We start from the raw sequence: 20,836 nt of genomic DNA, 5'->3' as shown, positions 1-20,836 counted from the left end.
GATGGCGCTATCTGTAACATTATTAATGGTAACTATTTACATTACCTGGATTAATTCCTTATGATGCTGATTCAGTTCTCAATAAGAAAGCCCTTGTATCTACTAGTTTATGTATTTCTCATCCGAAAGCACATAAATGGCTATAAAATGTGGTAGGAAACCACCTCTTAACCCCCAGCTTGATTCCTCAGAGCGGAATTGTGGATAATTTATCTGTTTTTAAAATGTGGCTTATTGATTTGAAGTTATGGTACTAGGTCCATTGGGAAATTTCAATAAAAACAAAAAAAGGAAACTGAAACCTCCGTTAAGTTGAGTCGGGCAACCAGAAGAAGAAACTCTCTCGTACCCTGACAATAGCAGAGACCAACAAGAAGAAAGATTCATCTTCTCCTTCAAAGGTTGGAGGTGAGGACATCAGTGGGGGGGCAACTTCCTTCTCCTCCTGCATCTCTCGCCTCTATTCATGGAGGAGAAATCTTTCCCAGAAGCTCCCAAGCTAACACCCTGTTTGGTGTAATTTTCATTCCTGGATCTCATAAACACATGAGTACTCCTAGCTTCCAAGGGTTCTGGGAAAGTGAACCCTTATGAGAGGGGACAAGCAAGGTGGAAGCGGTTGGGAATGGCTTTGGGGAGACACCCAAGGACAGGCTAGCTTCTTATGAAGTCTGCAAAGAAGAGTGAACATAAATCAGCTATACTTTATTTTTTTTAATTATTTTTAAAATGTGACATTGAACAAAAGAAGATTGGACATGATGGACCAGAGGCAAGAGAAAGTTAACAATGATGTCAAGTCTGTCTTATACGGGGAAAGCTCTTCTGACAGTGGAGGTTACAAACTGTAACTCAAAGGTGAGTAATGTAAATAAGAGAGGGTGGTCAGGGAGTTCCCGTCGTGGCTCAGTGGTTAACGAATCCGACTAAGAACCATGAGGTTGTGAGTTCGATCCCTGACCTTACTCAGTGGGTTAAGGATCCGACGTCACCATGAGCTGTGGTGTAGGTCACAGATGTGGCTTGAATTCTGCGTTGCTGTGGCTCTGGCGTAGGCCAGTGGCTACGACTCCGATTCAACCCCTGGCCTGGGAACCTCCATATGCCTCGGAAGAGGCCCAAAAGATGGCAAAAAAGACGAAAAGAAAAAAAAAAAAAAAAGGAGATGGTGGTCAGATAGAACTTTTTCTAAGGAGTCCTGAGACTCATCCCTTTCCCCACCCCAGGACAAAATTTGAGCATCTAAGCCAAAGGCAGGCTATCAAGATTTTTCTTTGCAGAAACAACTCCAGAAACACAGGACCTCCAAGTATTGGCACTTGGGGGTCCTCCAATAAAGAGCTGATTTCCATGTCAACCCCTAAGGTAAAGTCTAAAGGAGTTCATAGAGGTAGAATTCATATTTTATTGCCTTGCTCGTCAATGTAGATGGCCAAGTACACTGGAGTTTAAGCAAGGTCACTGCACAAAAGAGCACAACAGAATAAGTAGAAAAATGAATGAGAAGAAAGCAAAAATGGCATAGGAAAAGGAGAGAAGTTCCTATAATTAGCAATCTGAGAGAAGCAAGAATGTCTTTCTGTCCTCTGGGTAAAATGCAATTTTAAAAAATTATTTCTTGGTGTTCCCATTGTGACATATGGGTTAAGGGTCTGACTGCAGTGGCTAGGTTTTCTGCAGAGGCTTGGGTCTGGTCCCCAGCCCAGCACAGTGGGTTAAGGATCTGGCGTTGCTGCAGTTGTGGTGTAGGCAGCAGCTGCAGCTAGGATTTGATCCCTGGCCTGGGAACTTCCATATGCTGCACGTGCAGCAAAACAAACAAACAAACAAAATCTATATCTCAATAAAAGCTGGTACAAATATAAAAGACCGACATACCTGACCTCATAAAAACTAACATGAAAAAACAAAGACAAAAAACAAACTGAAAGTATTGCAATAAATAGAACTAACAATATATCAGCAACCAAATTATATATAAACTCTTACATTACTAAAAAAAGTCAGTAGAAAAGGAAACAAAAAATTTCTTGGGAGGAGTTCCCATTGTGGATCAGCGGGTTAAGAACCCAACTGGTATCCATGAGGATACAGGTTCGATCCCTGGCCTCCCTCAATAGGTAGGGGATCTGGCATTGCCATGATCGTGGTGTAGGTTGTAGACGGTGGCTTGGATCTGGCTTTGCTGTGGCTGTGGTGTAAGCCAGTGGCTACAGCTCTGATTGGACCCTTAGACTGGGAACCTCCATATGCTGTGGGTATGGCCCTCAAAAGACAAAAAATTTTAAAAAAATAAAAATAAAAACAAATTGTTAATAAATCCAAAAAAAAGATATTCATGGGAAATTCAATGCAATAAAAACACTGAAATTTTAGAGAAACGCAAATCGAGCCCACAGTGAAATACCATTTTTTATCCACTTAACTGGCAAAAACAAACTGGTCTGACAATAACTGTTAGCAGGATGTGAATCAATGAAACACTTAGGCACTGCTAATGAGCATGTAATTTGGTACAACAGCCTTGGAAAACAATTTGGCACCATTTTGTAAAGGCCAATCTTTGAAGATCTCATGACTAAGCAATTCCACATCAGGGTATACGACCCATAGTTCCTCAACATAAAAGCAGAAGACAAGAGTTCCCTTTATGGTGTAGCAGAAACAAATCCAATTAGTATCCGTGATGACTCAGGTTCAGTGCCTGGCCTCGCTCAGTGGGTCGGGGATCCAGCATTGCCTGAGCTATGGTGTAGGTCACAGACAAAGCTCGGATCTCCTGTTGCTGTGGCTGTAGCTCTGATTTGACCCCTAACCTGGGAACTTCAATATGCCAAGGGTTTGGCCCTAAAAAGCAAAAAAACAAAACATGAAAAACACAAAAAACGAAGACAAGTAGAAGAATATTCAGTAGATCATTGTTTGCAAGAGCAAAAACTGGGGACAACACAAATAAGCTTATGCTCACAATGGAATATTATATAGCAGTGAAAATGAATTAATTACAGCCAAACTGAATAATATGCAGTGTTTAGGAGCATAACATTGAGTGAAAAAAATCAAATCCCAGATTATTGTGTATAGTCAAGTATTTTTAGAAAGCTCAAAAAAGCAAAATAAAACAATATACTGAGTCTGCAAAAATGTGTTAAAACTGTTTTTATAAGCAATGGAATGATAAACACCAGATTCAAGAAGGTTTCATCTGGAGAGAAGTGATGTGATAGAGAGGACATATGCAGGGCTGTAAGTTATTGGTAACTTCTTGTTCTTGAATTGAGTGGCATGTACATGGGTGGTCATACCTGATAATGTAATGTTTTATATTTTACATGCATTTTACACATCATGTATTGGTTGTAATAATATTACACTATACTGAAATGTAAAGCAAAAAAATCTGAATATTCATGACAATTACAAACTTGAAAATAAGTAAAATACAGTTAAATGCTTCACCTAATGTTTTCTCACAATTTTGAGGGGTTTGATTCTTACAAAAAAACGGGGAGGTTTGGGGTCAGATGTTCATTTTAGTGAGATTTTTGAGGAAGTCATGAGGCCAAGAGAGGCAAGGTGGTTCATCCAAGGTCATTGTTTTAGTAAATGATAGGTTGGGGTCTCTATTTTAAGGTTTAAGACTCTGCCTTCCAGACTCACACCAAAATGGGGTGCTGAGAAAAGAGGTCAAAATACAGACAGCAGAACTGCTCCTCTGGGGAAATGCTGTCATCCTAAGAGGAAACTGTCCATCCAGAAGGAAGAAAAGAGGTGTGGCTTTTGGAAGGTCTCCATGACAACACATCTTGTCGTCACTGGAGTGTTCAAATCATCCATCACATAGAAAAGATATTTTCCTTTTTTCTAAAAATCTGAGGAAGTGGTTGGGTTTCAATACTCATTCATGCCTCAATGACCCTCAGAACATATCCACAAGGTATGAAGACAGAAGATATGGCAGCTCTCTTTCCACATGCATATGGAAAACAAAGCCAAAGAGAAGTGATCCCATCACTGTCACTCCCTTTTAAAAAGCACCCAGTGCCTCCCAAGCCTCTTTACGGCTGCCTGCATCTCCTGGTTCCTCAGGGTGTAGGTCAGGGGGTTGAGCATGGGGGTCATGACCGTGTGGCTGATGGACACGGCCTTGTCCACGGGGAAGGAGGCGAAGGGCCGGGCATAGAGGTAAATGCTTGGGATGAAGCCCATGGACACCACGACGATGTGGGTGGTGCAGGTGGAAGCTGCCTTCCTCCTCGCCTGCCCCGAGTGGGCCCTCAGCATCACCAGGATGGCGGAGTAGGAGAGGAGGAGGAGGAGGAGGAACCAGATGAGGACCAGCACCCCACTGTTGCAGATCATGAGGAACTCCAGGAGGGAGGTGTCAGTGCAGGCGAGTCTCAGCACTTGGGGAACGTCACAGTAGAAGTTGTCTAGGACATTGGGACCACAGAAGGGCAGTGGGAGCATCAGAGCCAGTTGGGAGATGGAATGGACAAAGCCTCCCACCCAGCTAGCCACCACCAGCCCCACACAGAGCTGAGTGTTCATGATGGTGACATAGTGGAGGGGCCGGGAGATGGCAACCAGGCGGTCATAGGCCATCACTGAGAGGAAGAAGACCATGGCACCTCCCAGAAAGTGGAAGAAGAAGAGCTGGGCCATGCACCCCTCATAGGAGATGGTCTTCTTCTCAGACAGCAAGTCCACCAGCATCTTTGGAGCAGTGACGGAGGAGAAACAGAGGTCCAAGAGAGCCAGGTTTCGGAGCAGAAAGTACATGGGTGTGTGGAGCCGAGAATCAGAGGTCACCGTGACCGTGATGAGGAGGTTTCCTATGACAGTGGTGGTGTAGACAAACAGGAACACCAGGAACAAGAGGAGCTGGAGCTCCCGAGTCTGTGAGAGTCCCAGGAAGACAAATTCTGATACCCAGGTGAGGTTGCCTGGTTCCATGGTGTCTTCCCCATACACCTAAAGAAAACAGACCCCCAGAAAGATGCATTAGTGCTCAGAGGCTCCAACTGAGTTGTCCAGGTCTAGGTGATGGACATTCATGTGTCAATTATAACACCAGGTATTGATTAAATGGCCTTGTCTCTGGAGAGTGTACAAGTTGGTGCTGGAATAAACATTCATGAGATATCGTAAAGACATCCAGAGATGCATGCAGCCTGCCTTTCAAAGATTCAGTGCCATATAGTGGTGGGAAAACCCTTAGAATCCAACAGAACCAGAGTCAAATTTCAGAGCTTTTATTTCCTTGAGATGTGACCTTGCGTAAGTTACTTAATCTGAGTTTCAAGTTCCACATCTCTAAGAAAAATATCTCCTTTATAGAAATTGCCTAGAATATCAAACATGATAACACATACATTTCCGAGAACAGTGCCTGGAATTATATCACTCTCCTCTGTAACCTCCTCTTCTAAAGATGTTCTCCTTTCTCCAGCCTCTGCTGTATCTCTACTAATCCTTTTTCATGCAACAGTTACGACATCATAATGTGAAGGAACTTTTCACGTTGTCTATGGTTCCCCTCCATAATTCAACTCTAAGCTCCCAGAGGTAAAAATATGGATCTTATAATTTATGTGTGCCCTTGCTCAGCATCAATACACACAAAGCATGGGGTTGTGACACTGGGTGGGTGAACAGCTGCAGGGAGTGCCTCCCCTCACTGATGTAGGTGTCCCTTTACAGAATATGGACGGTGTGGGTGCTGAGACAAGAGGAGATGGAGAGAAAGAGTCTCTGGATGAAGATGTGGGTGATGGATTTGTGTGAAGAGCTCTTCTGAAAGGAACAAGAATTTTAGAAGGTGTTCTTGAATACAAGGAGAGAAGACAAAGGAAGATGGTGACATGAGAAATGGGCAGAGGAATAGAGAGGGGAGATTAAGAGGAAGGGAGAGGAGGAATAGAGCAAGGGCAGGAAGAGGCGTGGAAAGCTGGTTGGGTGGAAGAGAGAATGGGAACAAAGGTGCAGAAGGACGTGGCGAGTGAGAGAGAGAGGGTGACAGTGAGGGTCAAGTGGACTCTGCACCCCCGCCTTGTCTCAATCTCCCCCCACCCCGTGACATCTGCAACCTATACTCTATTAAAGGTCATTTGAATCTCATCCTTCTGCTTCCATCTGCTGCCACTAGAATCCATCTTCTCCATCAGCGTCAGTGAGTCCTTTCTAAACTTTGATCTGATCATCTTCCTCCCACCTTATGATCTTCTAACGACGATGGAGGGCCCTCAGCCTAGAACCCAAATTCTTAGAAGCTGCCTAACATGCCCTGTGGATTAATTCAGGGCTGGAAACCATGCTTACCTGGGTGCACGCCACTCCCTCTCAGGACGTCTTACCAAGCTCTGAAATGATGCCTCCGTCTACCTTCCTCATCAGTATCCCTTTACCCAGGAACTGATCACTGTTCATGGCGTGGGCTCTCGCATGTGCCATAGGCTTGGTTATTTCTGCAGCTTTGGAAATGATTTCCACTTCCTGAAATACCTCCCACTTCCTTCTCAACCTAGAAGTCCTCAGATATCCCCTTCTCTGCGACTCCCCCATTTCTCCCATGCAGAGGTAATCCCTCATTTCTCTGGATTCCAAGAACATTTTATAAGTACCTCTGTTACAGAATTTGTCATGATTTCTGTTGTACTTTTTACCTAGATTTCAAATTCAATAACATCACCTGTAAAATCCTAGCATTCTTTATGTGTGAATTCTTATACCGCTAGCACCTATAATAAGTCTGATTTAGCAGTTTCTCAAAAGAAGTTTGCTCTCAGAGTGTATTGGTAGGTTATTTTTCAATGTGACGATGTGGAGACTTTTGTGGTGTATTCCCGCCCTGTAAATCACAGGGCCATTTTGTCACTTGGTCGTTAAAAGTCTGGTTTTGCGCTTGCAACTTGTGGAATCTGTTTGCAACACCCCCTTTCCCCTGCATTACTTTCTGATGCTGTCCTCAAATGTAAGGATTACTATCATCAAGTCTATGTCACTTGTTTATTCTCCCCCCAGCCCCCACCAGGCAATTCTGGAAGCTTCCGACAGCTGCTCTACCTACAGGGGAGGAAACCCTGGTCCCTCACCTTCCTTCAGCCCAGAGTGGGAGCGAGCCTTCAGGTCTTCCATCTTCTCAGAGATCCTTTTTCTGCAGCTTCGGCTTCCCAGCCACTGCCCATACATCACCTACACAGCCATGGGTGTGACCCTAGGGGAGAGCGAATATCCTTGGGCAGAAACTCCTGGACTTGGCTCAGGAAGCAGGGCTGGGCTGATTCCTGCTGGGGGCCAGGGAACAATGGGAGTTGTTAAAAAGTTGCCAAATGTCTCAAAAGCAAATCTTCTTTGAGAGCTATTCATTGGGGGCCAAAAGGACCAAGAATGATACAATTTTATAGATTTGTAGGATTTAGGATTCTCAGGCCAAGATCCCAAAGGAGAGGCTCTCTGGGAGTTTGAGAAAAACCCATTTCTTAGCGTGATTCTCACGCTTGAGATAATAACCTGGAGAGGCTGTTAAAAGGACTTCTTTTTTTTTTTTTTTTTTCCCCAGGAAATATGGTTCTTTCTTTTTTTTTTAATTACTCAAATGAATTTATCACATCTGTCATTGTATAATGATCATAACAATCCAATTTCACAGGATTTCTATCCCACAGCCCAAGCACATACCCCACCCCCCAAACAGTCTCCTCCGGAGACCATAAGTTTTTCAATGTCGGTGAAAAACTGTGCATCTGTCCTGCAAAGAAGTTCAGTCTGTCCTTTTTTCAGATTCCACATGTCAGTGGAATTGGATGTTGGTATCTCTAAAAGGAGTTCTTGTCGTGGCTCAGTGGTCACAAAACCGACTAGTATTCATGAGGGTTTGATCCCTGCCCTTGCTCAGTGGGTTAAGGCTCTGGCATTGTTGTGGCTGTGCTGCAGGCCAACAGCTACAGCTCCAATGCGACCCCTAGCCTGGGAACCGCTATATGCCATGGGTATGGCCCTAAAAAGACCAAAAAAAAAAAAAAAAATCAGTGTGCCCCAACCCCAGATTTTCCATTCATTTGGTCATGGTTAGGGTGCAATTTGCATTTGTGACAAGTTCTCAGATGAGGCCGATGCTCTTGTTCTGGGGACCACACTTGGAGAACCTTGGACTTGCTCATCAGCCCGAGGACGGTTCTCTCTCTCTTGCAATATTTGAGAAAACTGGTTTAATGTCCTTCCTTCTCCTTCTCCTCCTTCTCCTTCTTCTCTTTGTCCTCCTCCTTTTCCTTTTAGGTCTAACTTATCTTCGCTTTGGGAAAGTCATAGGTGGGGAAATGTTTGTAGATTACAATGGGAATATTTTGCCTGTAAACTTTGGTCTTTATTTTGCCAACCAGAGACCCAATATTGATTCTCCATCTATACCCAGGTCTATCACATCATCTGTAAAATGCCAGCACTCTTTATGTGTGGATTCTTACTACCTCTCATACAAAGATTAGTACAGGAAACCCATATATTTTCTCTTTATGAGGAATTGTTCATCCTGGAATTAAGGGACATTGTAACATTGATATGCTGTAAAAACTGATGTCTTAGAGCGCTCTAATCTGCAAAGGATTTTCAGGTTAGTCTGAATTCTTTCATTGCAAATGTTTTTACTTGGCAAAATAAAATATCTGCCTGTTGCAGAGAAGACTATAATATGAAGCTCTTCCACGTACAAGAGATGTAAATTTAAAAAAATACATTAAAAAAAATTGGAGTCCCCGTCGTGGCGCAGTGGTTAACGTATCTGACTAGGAACCATGAGGTTGCGGGTTCATTCCCTGCCCTCACTCAGTGGGTTAACGATCCGGCGTTGCCGTGAGCTGTGGTGTAGGTGGCAGATGCGGCTTGGATCCCGTGTTGCTGTGGCTCTGGCGTAGGCTGGCGGCTACAGCTCCGATTAGACCCCTAGCCTGGGAACCTCCATATGCTGCGGGAGCAGCCCAAGAAATGGCAAAAAGACAAAAGAAAAAAAAAATATATATATAGTGGCAATTTATTATTTTTTATTGAAGTATAGTTGATTTACAATGTTGTGACAATTTCTACTGTACAGCAAAATGACTCAGTCATCTGTATATATGCATTCTTTTTTAAATATTATTTTCCATCATGGTCTATCCCAGGAGATTGGATATATTTCTCTATGTTATGTAGTAGGATGTTGTTCATTCATTATTTTGGCAATTTATGTCAAAGAGTGTTCTGCCTACGTTTTCTTCTAGGATTTTTGTAACATCCACTTGTACACTTAGGTTTATAATCCATTTTGAGTTTATTTTTATATATGGCATTAGAGAATATTCTAATTTTATTTTTATGCATGTAGTTGTCCAGTTTTCCCAGCACCATTTATTAAAGAGATGTCTTTTCTCCATTGTACATTCCTGCCTATTTTGTTTTAGATTAATTGACCATAAGTTTGTGGGTCCTCTATTCCTTTCCACTGATCTATGTGTCTGTTTTCATGCCAGTACCATATTGTTTTGATTACTGTAGCTTTGTAGCTTAATCTGAGGTCAGGAAGTATTATCCCTCCAGCTCTGTTCTTCTGTCTCAGGACTGTTTTTGCTATTCGAGATCTTTTGTGTTTCCAGACAAATTTTTTAAGTACTTGTCCTAGTTCTGTGAAAAATGCCATTGGCTTTTTGATAGGGATTTCATTGAGTCTGTAGGTGGCCTTGAACTTCCAACTTTGTGGCTAGCAATGTAACTACTCAGCATTGCTTCTACAGTGGCTGTGGCTCAACCCCTGTAGATGGCTTTGGTTAGTATAGTCATTTTAATGACTCAATACTGAGTCTTCCAGTCCAAGAACACAGTATATCATTCATCTTTTTCTATTATCTCCAATTTCTTTCATAGTGTCTTATACTTTTCTGAATACAGGTCTTTTACCTTCTTAGGTAGGTTTATTCCTAGGTATTTCATTCTTTTTGATGTGATGGTAATTGGGGTTGTTTCCCTAATTTCTCTTTCTAATAGTTTGTAATTAGTGAATAGTAATGCAATGGATTTCTGTATATTAATTTTGTATCCTGCAATTTTACCAAATTCATTGATAAGCTCTTATAGTTTTCTGGTAGAATCTTTTTTTGTGGGGAGTGGGGTGTGGTAGAATCTTTAGGAGGATTTTCGATGTACAGTATTATGTATCTGCAAACAATGACACTTTTACTTCTTTCCAATTTCCTTTCCTTTTCTTTTTTTTAAATCCATTCTCTGTGGCTAGGACTTCCAAATTTATGCTGAATAAAAGTAGCGAGAGTGGGCATTCTTTTATTGTTCCTATCTTAGAGGAAATGCTTTCAGCTTTTCACCATTGAGTATGTTAGTTGTGGGGGGAAAAAACACTTATTCTGGAGATGGGTTTAAGACGGCAGAGTAGAAACACCAAAATTACAACCAATTGCTGAACAACAATTAACAAAATCAACAGGAAACTACCAAAAAAAAAAATCCTACACCCAAAGACAAAGAAGCCACGTCAAGACAGTAGGAGGGGCACTTTTGAGATAAAAGCAATCCAAACACCAGATGGGCAATCCACAGACTGGAAAATAACTATTTTGTAGAGACTCTCCCACAGGAGTAAGAGTTCAAAGTCCCATGTCAGGTTTCCATGCCTGGGGGTCTGGCACTGGGAGGAGGAGCCCCCAGAGCATTTGGCATTGAAGATCAGTGGGGCTTGAGCACAGGAACTCCACAGGACTGGGGGAAACAAAGACTCCACTCTTGGAGGGTGCACTCAGGTGTTTATGTGCACTGGGTCCCAAGGCAAAGCAGAGTCTTCATAAAAATCGAGGTCACACCTACCTGCGGGTCCTGGAGGATACCCTGAGAAAATAAGGGGTGGCTGTGGCTTGCTGTGGGAGAAGGACATTGGAGGCAGAGGTTTGGGGACTAATCATTGGTGTGACTCCCTGGGAGGTGGCCATTTTGGAAAAGTCTGGCCACACCCACTAGGGCTGAGAAGTCTCAGGCCAAACAGCAAAGGGGGGGAACACAGCCCCACCCATCAGCAAACAGGCTGCTTAAAGTCCTCCTAGGCACACAGCTGCCTCTAATCACACCCAGAGACAAAGTTCTACCCACAAGAGGAGTAAGAATCAGCTCCACTTACCAGTGGGCCAGCACTAGACACTCCCATTAGGAAGCCTGCAACAGGCCCCAGTTCCAACTTCACCCACAAGGAGGCAGACACCAGATGCAAGAGAAGCTACAACCCTATAGCCTGCAAAAAGGAGACCACACAAAAATCTATACAAAATGAAAAGGCATTCCCAGATGAAGGAACAGGAAAAAAAAAAAAAAGAACTAAATGATCTGGAGATTAGAAATCTCCATGAAAAAGACTTTAAAGTAATGATAGTAAAGATGATTTAAGATCTTGGAAAAAACTGGAGGCAAAGACTGATAAATTACAAGAAATATTGAACATAGAAAGAGAAGATTTAAAGATTAAGTAAGCGTAGATGCAAAATACAACAACTGAAATAAAAAAATTCACTAGAAGGAACAAATAGCAGAATACAGAAGGCAGAAGAATGAATAAACCAGGTGGAAGACAGACTGAAATCATACTAAGCATCTTTCCTGACCAAAATGCTATAAGACTAAAAATCAACAACAAGAAAAAAACTGTAAAAAATAGGAAAAAAAAACACAAACATGTAGAGACTAAACAACACGCTACTAAACAACAAATGGATCATGGAAGAAATCAAAGAGGAAATTTAAAAATACCTAGAAGCAAATGACAACAAAGACACAACAATCCAAAATCTATGGGATGCAGCAAAAGCAGTTCTAAGAGGGAAGTTCATAGCAAGACGAGCCTACCTTAGGAAACAAGAAAAATCTCAAGTAAGCAACCTGACTTTACACCTAAAGCAACTAGAGAAAGAAGAACAAACAAAACCCAAAGCTAGCAGAAGGAAAGAAATCATAAAGATCAGAGCAGAAATGAATGAAATAGAAATGAAGAAAACCGTAGAAGACTGACAACTGGTTCTTTGAAAAGATCAACAAAATTGATAAGCCCTTGGCCAGACTCATCAAGAAAAAGGAGAGAGGACTCAAATCACGAAAATTTGAAGTGAAAAAGGAGAAGTTACAACAGACATTACAAAAATACAAAGGATCATAAGAGCCTACTACAAGCAACTATATTCCAATAAAATGGACAACCTTGAAGAGATGGACAAGTTCTTAGAAAGTTACAATCTTCCAAGACTAAACCAGGAAGAAATAGAAAAGACAAACAGCCCAATCACAAGTACTGAAATTGAAAGTGTGATTTTAAAACTTCCAACCAACAAAAGTCCAGGACCAGATGGCTTCACAGGTGAATTCTATCAAAAACTTAGAGAAGCATAAACACCTATCCTTATGAAACTATTCCAAAAAATTGCAGAGGAAGGAACACTTCCAAACTCATTCTATGAGACCACCATCACCCTGATACCAAAACCAGATGATACCACACAAAAAAGAGAGAATTATAGGCCAATATCACTGATGAATGTAGATGCAAAAATCTTCAACAAAATACTACCAAACCAAATCCAGTGATACTTTAAAAGGATCATACACCATGATCAAGTGAGATTTATCCCAAGGATGCAAGAATTTTTCAATATCTACAAATCAATCAGTGTGATAACCGCATTAACAAACTGAAGAATAAAAACCATATGATCCTCTCAATAAATGCAGAAAAAGCTTTTGAAAAATTCAACATCTATTTTTGATAAAAAAAAAAACTCTCCAAAAAATGGGCATAGAGGGAACCTACCTCAGCATAATAAAAATATATGACAAATCCACAGCTAACATCATTCTCAATGGTAAAAAGCTGAAAGAATTCCCAGTCAGATCAGGAACAAGACAAAGATGTCCACTCTCACCTTCCATTCAACATAGTTTTGGAAGTCCTAGCCACAGCAAACAGAGAAGAAAAAGAAATAAAAAGAATCCAAGCTGGAAAGGAAAAAGTAAAACTATTACTGTTTGCAGATGACATGATACTAGACATAGAAAGTCCTAAAGACGCTAGCAGAAAACTGTAAAAAAGAGTTCATCAATGAATTTGGTAACATTGCAGGATACAAAATTATACACAGAAATTGATTGCATTTCTATACACTACCAATGAAAGATCAGAAAGAGAAATTACAGAAAAAAAATTCATTTACTGTCTCATCAAAAAGAATAAGATGTCTAGGAATAAATCTACCTAAAGAGACAAAAGCAGTCTTCCCATTGTGGCTCAGTGATAGCAAACTTGACTAGAATCCATGAGGATGCAGGTTCGATCCCTGGCCATGTGCTGTGAGCCGTGGTGTAGGTCTCAGACACGGCTCAGATCCTGCATTGCTGTGGCTGTGGCAGAGGTTGGCCGCTACAGCTCCAATTGGACCCCTAGCCTGGGAATCTTCATATGCCGTGGGTGTGGCCCTAAAAAAACAAAAGACAAAAATAAACAAACAAACAAATGGGACCTCATTAAACTTAAAAGTTTTTGCATAGCAAAGGAAATCATAAGTAAAATGAAAAGACAATGCACAGAATGGGAGAAAATATTCGCAAATGAAGTAATTGACAAGGCTTTCAGAGGTTGTCTCTGTTCATGAAATCAGACTTATTGTTACCTCAGTCTTTTAAAATCTGCCTTATTCAAGATAGAGGATATGTGACCAAGTTTCATTTTTTTTTTCCCCAAAAAGTGATTTGGACACTTTCGCCCCAAGATTTCCACCACTTTTACCCTGGATCATGCTTGCTCACAGCCCAGATTTAAATACAAAGTGTTACAGCTCTGTACTTTTTTCTTTCGTTCCTTTTTTGTCTCTCTTTTTTTCTTAAATGCACCTTCCCCTTCTACCCCACCCCATTACCTTCCCTCCAGCCAAGTCCTTCCAACCCCACAACAGACAGGGAAGGAGATAGAAACCACAGCATCCAGCGATTCCGGATGAAATTCTCATGGAAGGACTCAAATTATTTGTGGTGTGATCAGCTGAGCATTGGACCAGGGGCTGGAAAACCTGAATTCTTGCCATGGTTTTGCCACAGATAAGCCATGTACCCTCGAACAGGACCTAGAGTCATGGAATTTTGAAGCTCTCATAGAACTTAAAGCTTCAGAAGCCTTAAGAGGTCATCTAATCCAACTTTCTACTTTCACTGAGGGCTGGAAACATGATATAAGCTGCTCCAAGTCACACCACTGGCTAATGGCATAGATGGGTCTTACCCCCAGGACCATGGTACCAATGCCCTTTCTATCACCCCTTGGTTGTCTCCATTCTTCAAGGGCACAGGGGGCACAGTAAGGATTGCAGATGAGAACAAATGAGCTAATGCCACTGGAGGAATATGGAAAATAGAAAATCATACTCAGATGAGCGCTTATTGACTTTGCTGACAATCCCCACTGGAAACTGACTCAGTACTGTGCCCCAGCGGAAGGTCAGAACCCAAGAGAGGTCTTAGCTGGCTCGTCCACTTCTCCTGGGGCCTATAAACTTTTAATGGAAACCCTGGGCAGAGATCCATGGCTGCTGCCAGCTAATAGGGCTCCCTGGAACCACTTTAAAAGTTTTGTTTGAAAATGCCTGTAGTGAATACCCAGATATTAACAACAAACCCGTGAAGGGATATGGGGTTGTGGTTGCCACCGCTTCCTTTCTCTATTTACAAATCGATTGCAATGCGATTTATTGCTTTGGCCTATCCTACCTGGTCTATTGAGGGCATTCAGCAAACTTTTGGTACGTTAGGTTATCAATAATTTGAAGTGAAATTTCTTAAAGAGTTAAAATGCGGTGGGAAGTGGTCCTGAGTACACCTGTGTGTTCAATGCTGGGAATACAAAAATAAGACATACATTCTGCTGGCAAGGACCCCACAGGTTGATGGGGAAAACAGACCCAGAAACACATAAATGCACTTCAAAGAGGACATGGCCATCTAGGGCTGAGCAACTAACCCTGCCTGGGAGAGAGGGGAAGGTTTCCCAAAGGAAGTGACATTTGAACAAAGGGGAAGTTTATGCATGTAGGCAGAAGCGTGTTTCTGGCTGAGAGCACAGAGACCCATAGATGTCATGGCACAGCGTAGCCTCCTGGAACCCCGAGGGCCTCAGCAAGACTGGAGTATAGAAGTGGTAGATGGGGGAGTTCCCGTCATGGTGCAGTGGTTAACAAATCTGGCTAGGAACCATGAGGTTGTGGGTTCGATCCCTGGCCTCGCTCAGTGGGTTAAGGACCCGGTGTTGCTGTGAGCTGTGGTGTGGGTCACAGACGCGGCTCGGATCCCGTGTTGCTGTGGCTGTGGCATAGGCGGGCGGCTACAGCTCTGATTCGACCCCTAGCCTGGGAACCTCTGTATGCCTTAGGAGCAGCTCAAGAAAAGACAAAAAAAAAAAAAGTGGTAGACGATGAGGGTAGAGAGAAGACAGGTACCAGACTCTAGAGAGTGATGAGGGACCAGGTTAATGAATTTAGCTTTTATTCTGTGGGACATGAGAAGCCAATGGAGGAAGTTAGGCAGAAGAATGACCTCCAGATGAAGGCCTCTGTGGCTGCAGGAAGGAGGAGAGCTGGGAGAGTTGAGAGGACGGACATAGCAGGTGCAGCTCCTCTGTCTACTCATAAGCCTTCTTGAGTTCCCATTGGGGCTTGGCAGGTTAAGAACCCAACTAGTATCCATGAGGATGGGGGTTCCATCTCTGGCCTCGCTCAGTGGGTTAAGGATCTAACGCTGCCGTGAGCTGTGGTGTAGGTCGAAGACATGGCTGGGATACCGTGTTGCTGTGCCTGTGGTGTAGACCAGCAGCCATAGCTCTGGTTCGACCTCTAGCCTGGGAACTTCCATATGTCGCAGGTGCTACCCTAAAATAAATAAATAATGAATATAATAAACCTTCTTGTTTCAGAAAAGACTTAATGAAGGTGGTTAAGTGCATATAATTTTCCTGTGTCTGCAACTCAACCCATCTCAGCTTCGAAATCATGAAAGATGTGAGTAAGGTGAAGAGAAGAGAGGAGACAGGGAAAAGGAGATGGGAACTAAGAAAAGAAGGACGTTGGCATTCCTGTCGTGGCGCAGAGGAAAGGATTCCGACTTGGAACCAGGGGGTTGTGGGTTCGATCCCTGGCCTCGCTCAGTGGGTTAAGGATCTGGCGTGGCTGTGAGCTGTGGTGTAGGCCAGCAGCTGTAGCTCTGATTCGACCCCTAGCCTGGGAACCTCCATATGCCGCGGGGCGGGGGGCGGCCCTAAAAAGACAAAAAAAAAAGAAAAGAAAAGAAAAGAAGGAGGATAATAAAAGTAAATAAGAAAAATCAGGGTGTGAAAGCCAATGAGCCAACAGGGACCCACATCAGGGTTTATGTCAAAAGTGTTCTACCCATGTTTTCCTCTAGAAGTTTTGTAGTATCCAGGCTATGTTTAGGTCCTTGGTCCAGTTTGAATTTATTTTATTTTATTTTAGTCTTTTGTCTTTTTAGGGACGCATCCTTGACGTATGGAGGTTCCCAGGCTAGGGGTCAAATTGGAGCTGTAGCAGCCAGCCTCTGCCACAGCCACAGCAATGCAGCAATGCCCTTGGCCTCTCCCTCATGATGCCTCATGTGGTATCTGTCCTCACAGTCTCATTCAAAGGCTAGAGGTGAGGAAAGGGGAGTGGGAGGTGATTTTCTCTTTCCAAATCTCTTGTCTTTAATGACGGGAGAGAAACCTCCTCCCTAAACCCCCCAATGAACACCCCTATGTCTGATTGGTCAATACGAGGTTGATCACTTGACGATGCCTAACCACCAAGCGGTGTGGGAACAACCTGAATTTTTCAGCTACTTTGGTGGGAGGGAGGCAAGGGAGAGGGATTTGGAATGGAAATGCTGGGTAGGCAATTTGCAGGGTCTGCCATGTTGTTGTAAAGTACCTGTAATGAACATGAAGAGCCAAGAGCAAGACAATCTTGAGAATGACACAAAGTCTATCTTGGACAGAAAAATTCTGTACTTGCTAGTTCCTGTTGTGGCGCAGTGGCTAACGAATCCGACTAGGAACCATGAGGTTGTGGGTTCGGTCCCTGCCCTCGCTGAGTGGGTTAAGGACCTGGTGTTGCTGTGAGCTGTGGTGAAGGTTGCAGACGCGGCTGTGGCTCTGGCGTCAGCCAGTGGCTACAGCTCCAATTCGACCCCTAGCTTGGGAACCTCCATATGCTGCAGGAGCAGCCCTAGAAAAGGCAAAAAGACAAAAAAAAAAGAAAAGAAAAGAAAAGAAAGAAAGAAAGAAAAATTCTGTACAATACCAGAAAAATTCTATACAGTACAATACAAGGAGTTGGAGTCACAAACTCAAATGCAGGTAATATAAATGAAAGGATGTAGGTGGAAACTTCCCTGACTAGAAGAGGACTTAGTTTCACCTCTCTTCTTCTTCTTCTTCTTTTTTTTTTCCCCCCTGGCTTTTTAGGGCTGCATCTGTGGCATATGGAAGTTCCTAGGTTAGGGGTCAAATTGGAGCTGCAGCTGTAGGCCTATGCCACAGCCACTGCAATGCCAGATCCGAGCTATATCTGTGACCTCTGCTACAGCTTGTGGCAAAGCCAGATCCTTAACCCACCAAGAGAGGCCAGGGTTTGAACCTACATCCTCGCGGGTAATAGGTGGGTTCTTAACCTGCTGAGCCACAATGGCAACTCCCTCATCTCTCTTCTTCTTCTTCTTCTTTTTTTTTTTGTCTTTTTGCCATTTCTTGGGCCGCTCCCACGGCATATGGAGGTTCCCAGGCTAGGGGTCAAATCGGAGCTGTAGCCACCGTACTATGCCAGAGCCACAGCAACACAGGATCTGAGCCGCGTCTTCGACCTACACCACAGTCCACAGCAACGCCGGATCCTTAACCCACTGAGTAAGGCCAGGGATCGAACCTGCAACCTCATGGTTCCTAGTCGGATTTGTTAACTACTGTGCCACGACAGGAACTCCTCATCTCTCTTCCTAACCCAGTGTGAAACCTTAGCATCTAATGTAAAGTCAAGAAACCAAGATGTCTCTTTGGAGAAAAAAAAAAGCCTCAGAAAAAATAGGTCTTGGAGTTCCCAGGTGGCTCAGTGGTTTAAGGATCTGGTGTTGTTACTGCCATGGTGTGGATTCAATCCCTGGCCCTGGAGCTTCCACATGTCACAGGTGTGGGGGAAAAAAGAAATACAGGCCTTAACATATGGCACGTGGAAGTCCTGTGAATTACTGATTTCCTACCTGGTTTCCTAAAGTAAAATCTATCAGTATAAAAGCCCTGCCTAGGAGTTCCCATCATGGTACAGTGGAAACAAATCCAACTAGGAACCATGAGGTTGTGGGTTTGATCCCTGGCCTTGCTCAGAAGGTTAAGGATCCAGCGTTGCTATGAGCTGTGGTGTCGGTCGCCGACTTGGCTTGGATCTGGTGTTGCTGTGGCTGTGGTGCAGGCTGGCAGCTGTAGCTCCGATTCAACCTCTAGCCTGGGAACCTCCATATGCTGCAGGTGTGGCCCTAAAAAGCAAAAAAAAAAAAAAAAAAAAAGCCCTGTCTATACATAGAGGACTCATTCAACACTTCAGTGTCTTACACTTAAATGGATATAGACAATCAAGTATCAATAGGCATCATTTAAGAAAGTCTTCCAAGATGAAAGAGTAAAAACAAAATAACAGAAAAATTATGGAAAGAAAACAAAAATGATGCAGGGAACATACGAAACTTTTTTAAAAAATCCTTTAGTTCACATCATCAGTATCTTTTGAAGGCAAGAAGATATAATGTCTCTAAGTAAGAATAGGGGAAAATAGAAAATAAGAACTCCTAAAATTCAAGTGTATCTACAAATGTAAAAACATCAACAGAGGGATTAGATGATAAAGTTGAAATTACTTAAGACAACTGTGGCAAACAACTAGAGAGAAAACACAAGAGGCTTAGAAATTAATTTACTAAGAATTCCCAAAGAGTGGCAATTACCGCGGTGAAAAACTATCAAAGAAATAATACAAGAAATTTCTGAAAGACAGTCTCTTCAATAAGTGGTATCAGGAAAACTGGACAGCTACATATAAAAGACTGAAATTGGAACACTCTCTAATACCATACACAAAAATAAACTCAAAATGGATTAAGAACCTAAATGTAAGACCAGACACTATAAAACTCCTAGAGGAGAACACAGGCAGAACACTCTTGGACATAAATCGAAGCGATATGTTTTTTGATCCACCTTCTAAAGTAATGAAAATAAAAACAAAAACAAACAAATGGGACCTGGAGTTCTCGGGATTGGTGATGCCTCTGCAGCACGACGAGACAGGTTCGATCCCTGGCCGTGCACAGTGAGTTAAAGGGTCAGTGTTGCCACAGCTGCAGCATAGGTCACAACTGCAGCTCAGATCTGATCCCTAGGGCCAAGGATGTCGCGAGGTGGCTAAAAAAAAAGAGAGAGAGAGAGAGAAACAACAAAATAACCCCAAATGGGACCTAATTAAATTTTAAATCTTTTGCGTAGCAAAGGAAACCATAAACAAAATGAAAAGACAACCCACAGAATGGGAGAAAATCTTTGCAAATGAAGTGACCAACAAGAAGTTAGTCTCCAAAATATACAAACATCTCATGCAGCTTTATATATATATATATATATATATATATATATATATATATATATACACACAACCCAATAAAAAATGGGCAGAAGATGGGAGTTCCCGTTGTGGCTCAGCAGAAACGAATCCGACTAGCATCATGAGGATGCAGGTTCAACCCCTGGTTTCACTCATTGGGTTGGGGATCCAGCATTGCCATGAGCCGTCCTGTAGGTTGCAGATGCAGCTCGGATCCCGAGTTGCTCTGGCTGTGGTGTAGGCCAGTGGATACAGTTCTGATTCAGTCCCTAGCCTGGGAACTTCAATATGCCACATGTGTGGCCCTAAAAAGAAAAAAAAAAAAATTTGAAAGAAAGAAAAATAAAATGGTCGGAAGATCTAAACAGACATTTCTCCAAGGAAGACAGACAGATGTCCAAAAAACACATGAGGAGTTCCCGTTGTGGCGCAGTGGTTAATGAATCCGACTAGGAACCATGAGGTTGCAGGTTCGGTCCCTGCCCTTGCTCAGTGGGTTAACGATCCGGCGTTGCCGTGAGCTGTGGTGTAGGTTGCAGACGTGGCTCCGATCCCGTGTTGCTGTGGCTCTGGCGTAGGCCAGTGGCTACAGCTCCGATTCGACCCCTAGCCTGGGAACCTCCATATGCCTCGGGAGCAGCCCAAGAAATAGCAAAAAGACCAAAACAAAACAAAACAAAAACACATGAAAAGATGCTCAACATCACTAATTATTAGAGAAATGCAAATCAAAACTACAATAAGGTTATCATCTCACTCCAGTCAGAATGGCAGTCATCAGAAAATCTACAAACAATAAATGCTGGAGAGGGTGTGGAGAAAAGGGAACCCTCCTACACTGTTGGTGGGAATGTAAATTGGTACAACCACTATGGAGAGCAGTATGGAGGTTCCTTGAAAAATTAAATATAGAACAACCACATAGGAGTTCCTGCTGTTCACGTTGTGTTAAGAATATGACCGTGGTGGCTTGGGTTGCTGTGGAGGCACAGATTCAATCCCCAGCCTGGTGTGGTGGGTTGAAAGGTCCCGCATTGCTGCAGCTGCAGTGCAAGTCACAGCTGAGTCTCAGATTCAGTCTCTGGCCTGGGAAATTCCATTTGACATGCGTGAAGCCATTAAAAAAAGGGGAGGGAGTTTCA

General features: G+C 42.9%; 1 protein-coding gene across 1 annotated transcript; it reads right to left on the bottom strand.

The window, feature by feature from the left end:
- Positions 1 to 3,412: 3,412 nt before the first annotated feature.
- LOC125114613 (olfactory receptor 4D2-like) lies at positions 3,413 to 5,055 on the bottom strand. The gene has a single exon (XM_047757993.1). It carries the CDS (start codon positions 4,954 to 4,956, stop codon positions 4,018 to 4,020), a length of 939 nt encoding a protein of 312 aa, XP_047613949.1. The 5' UTR covers positions 4,957 to 5,055; the 3' UTR covers positions 3,413 to 4,017.
- Positions 5,056 to 20,836: the final 15,781 nt, after the last annotated feature.

This window comes from Phacochoerus africanus, chromosome 14, assembly GCF_016906955.1.
Source record: "Phacochoerus africanus isolate WHEZ1 chromosome 14, ROS_Pafr_v1, whole genome shotgun sequence".
Lineage (NCBI taxonomy): Eukaryota > Metazoa > Chordata > Mammalia > Artiodactyla > Suidae > Phacochoerus > Phacochoerus africanus.
The sequence above is the reverse complement of the archived record's forward strand: the minus strand, read 5'-3'. Positions and strand labels throughout refer to the sequence as shown.

What these genes read in the sequence shown, in the direction of transcription:
- LOC125114613 (XM_047757993.1), bottom strand. Translation starts at nt 4,956, where the DNA reads ATGGAACCAGGCAACCTCACCTGGGTATCAGAATTTGTCTTCCTGGGA.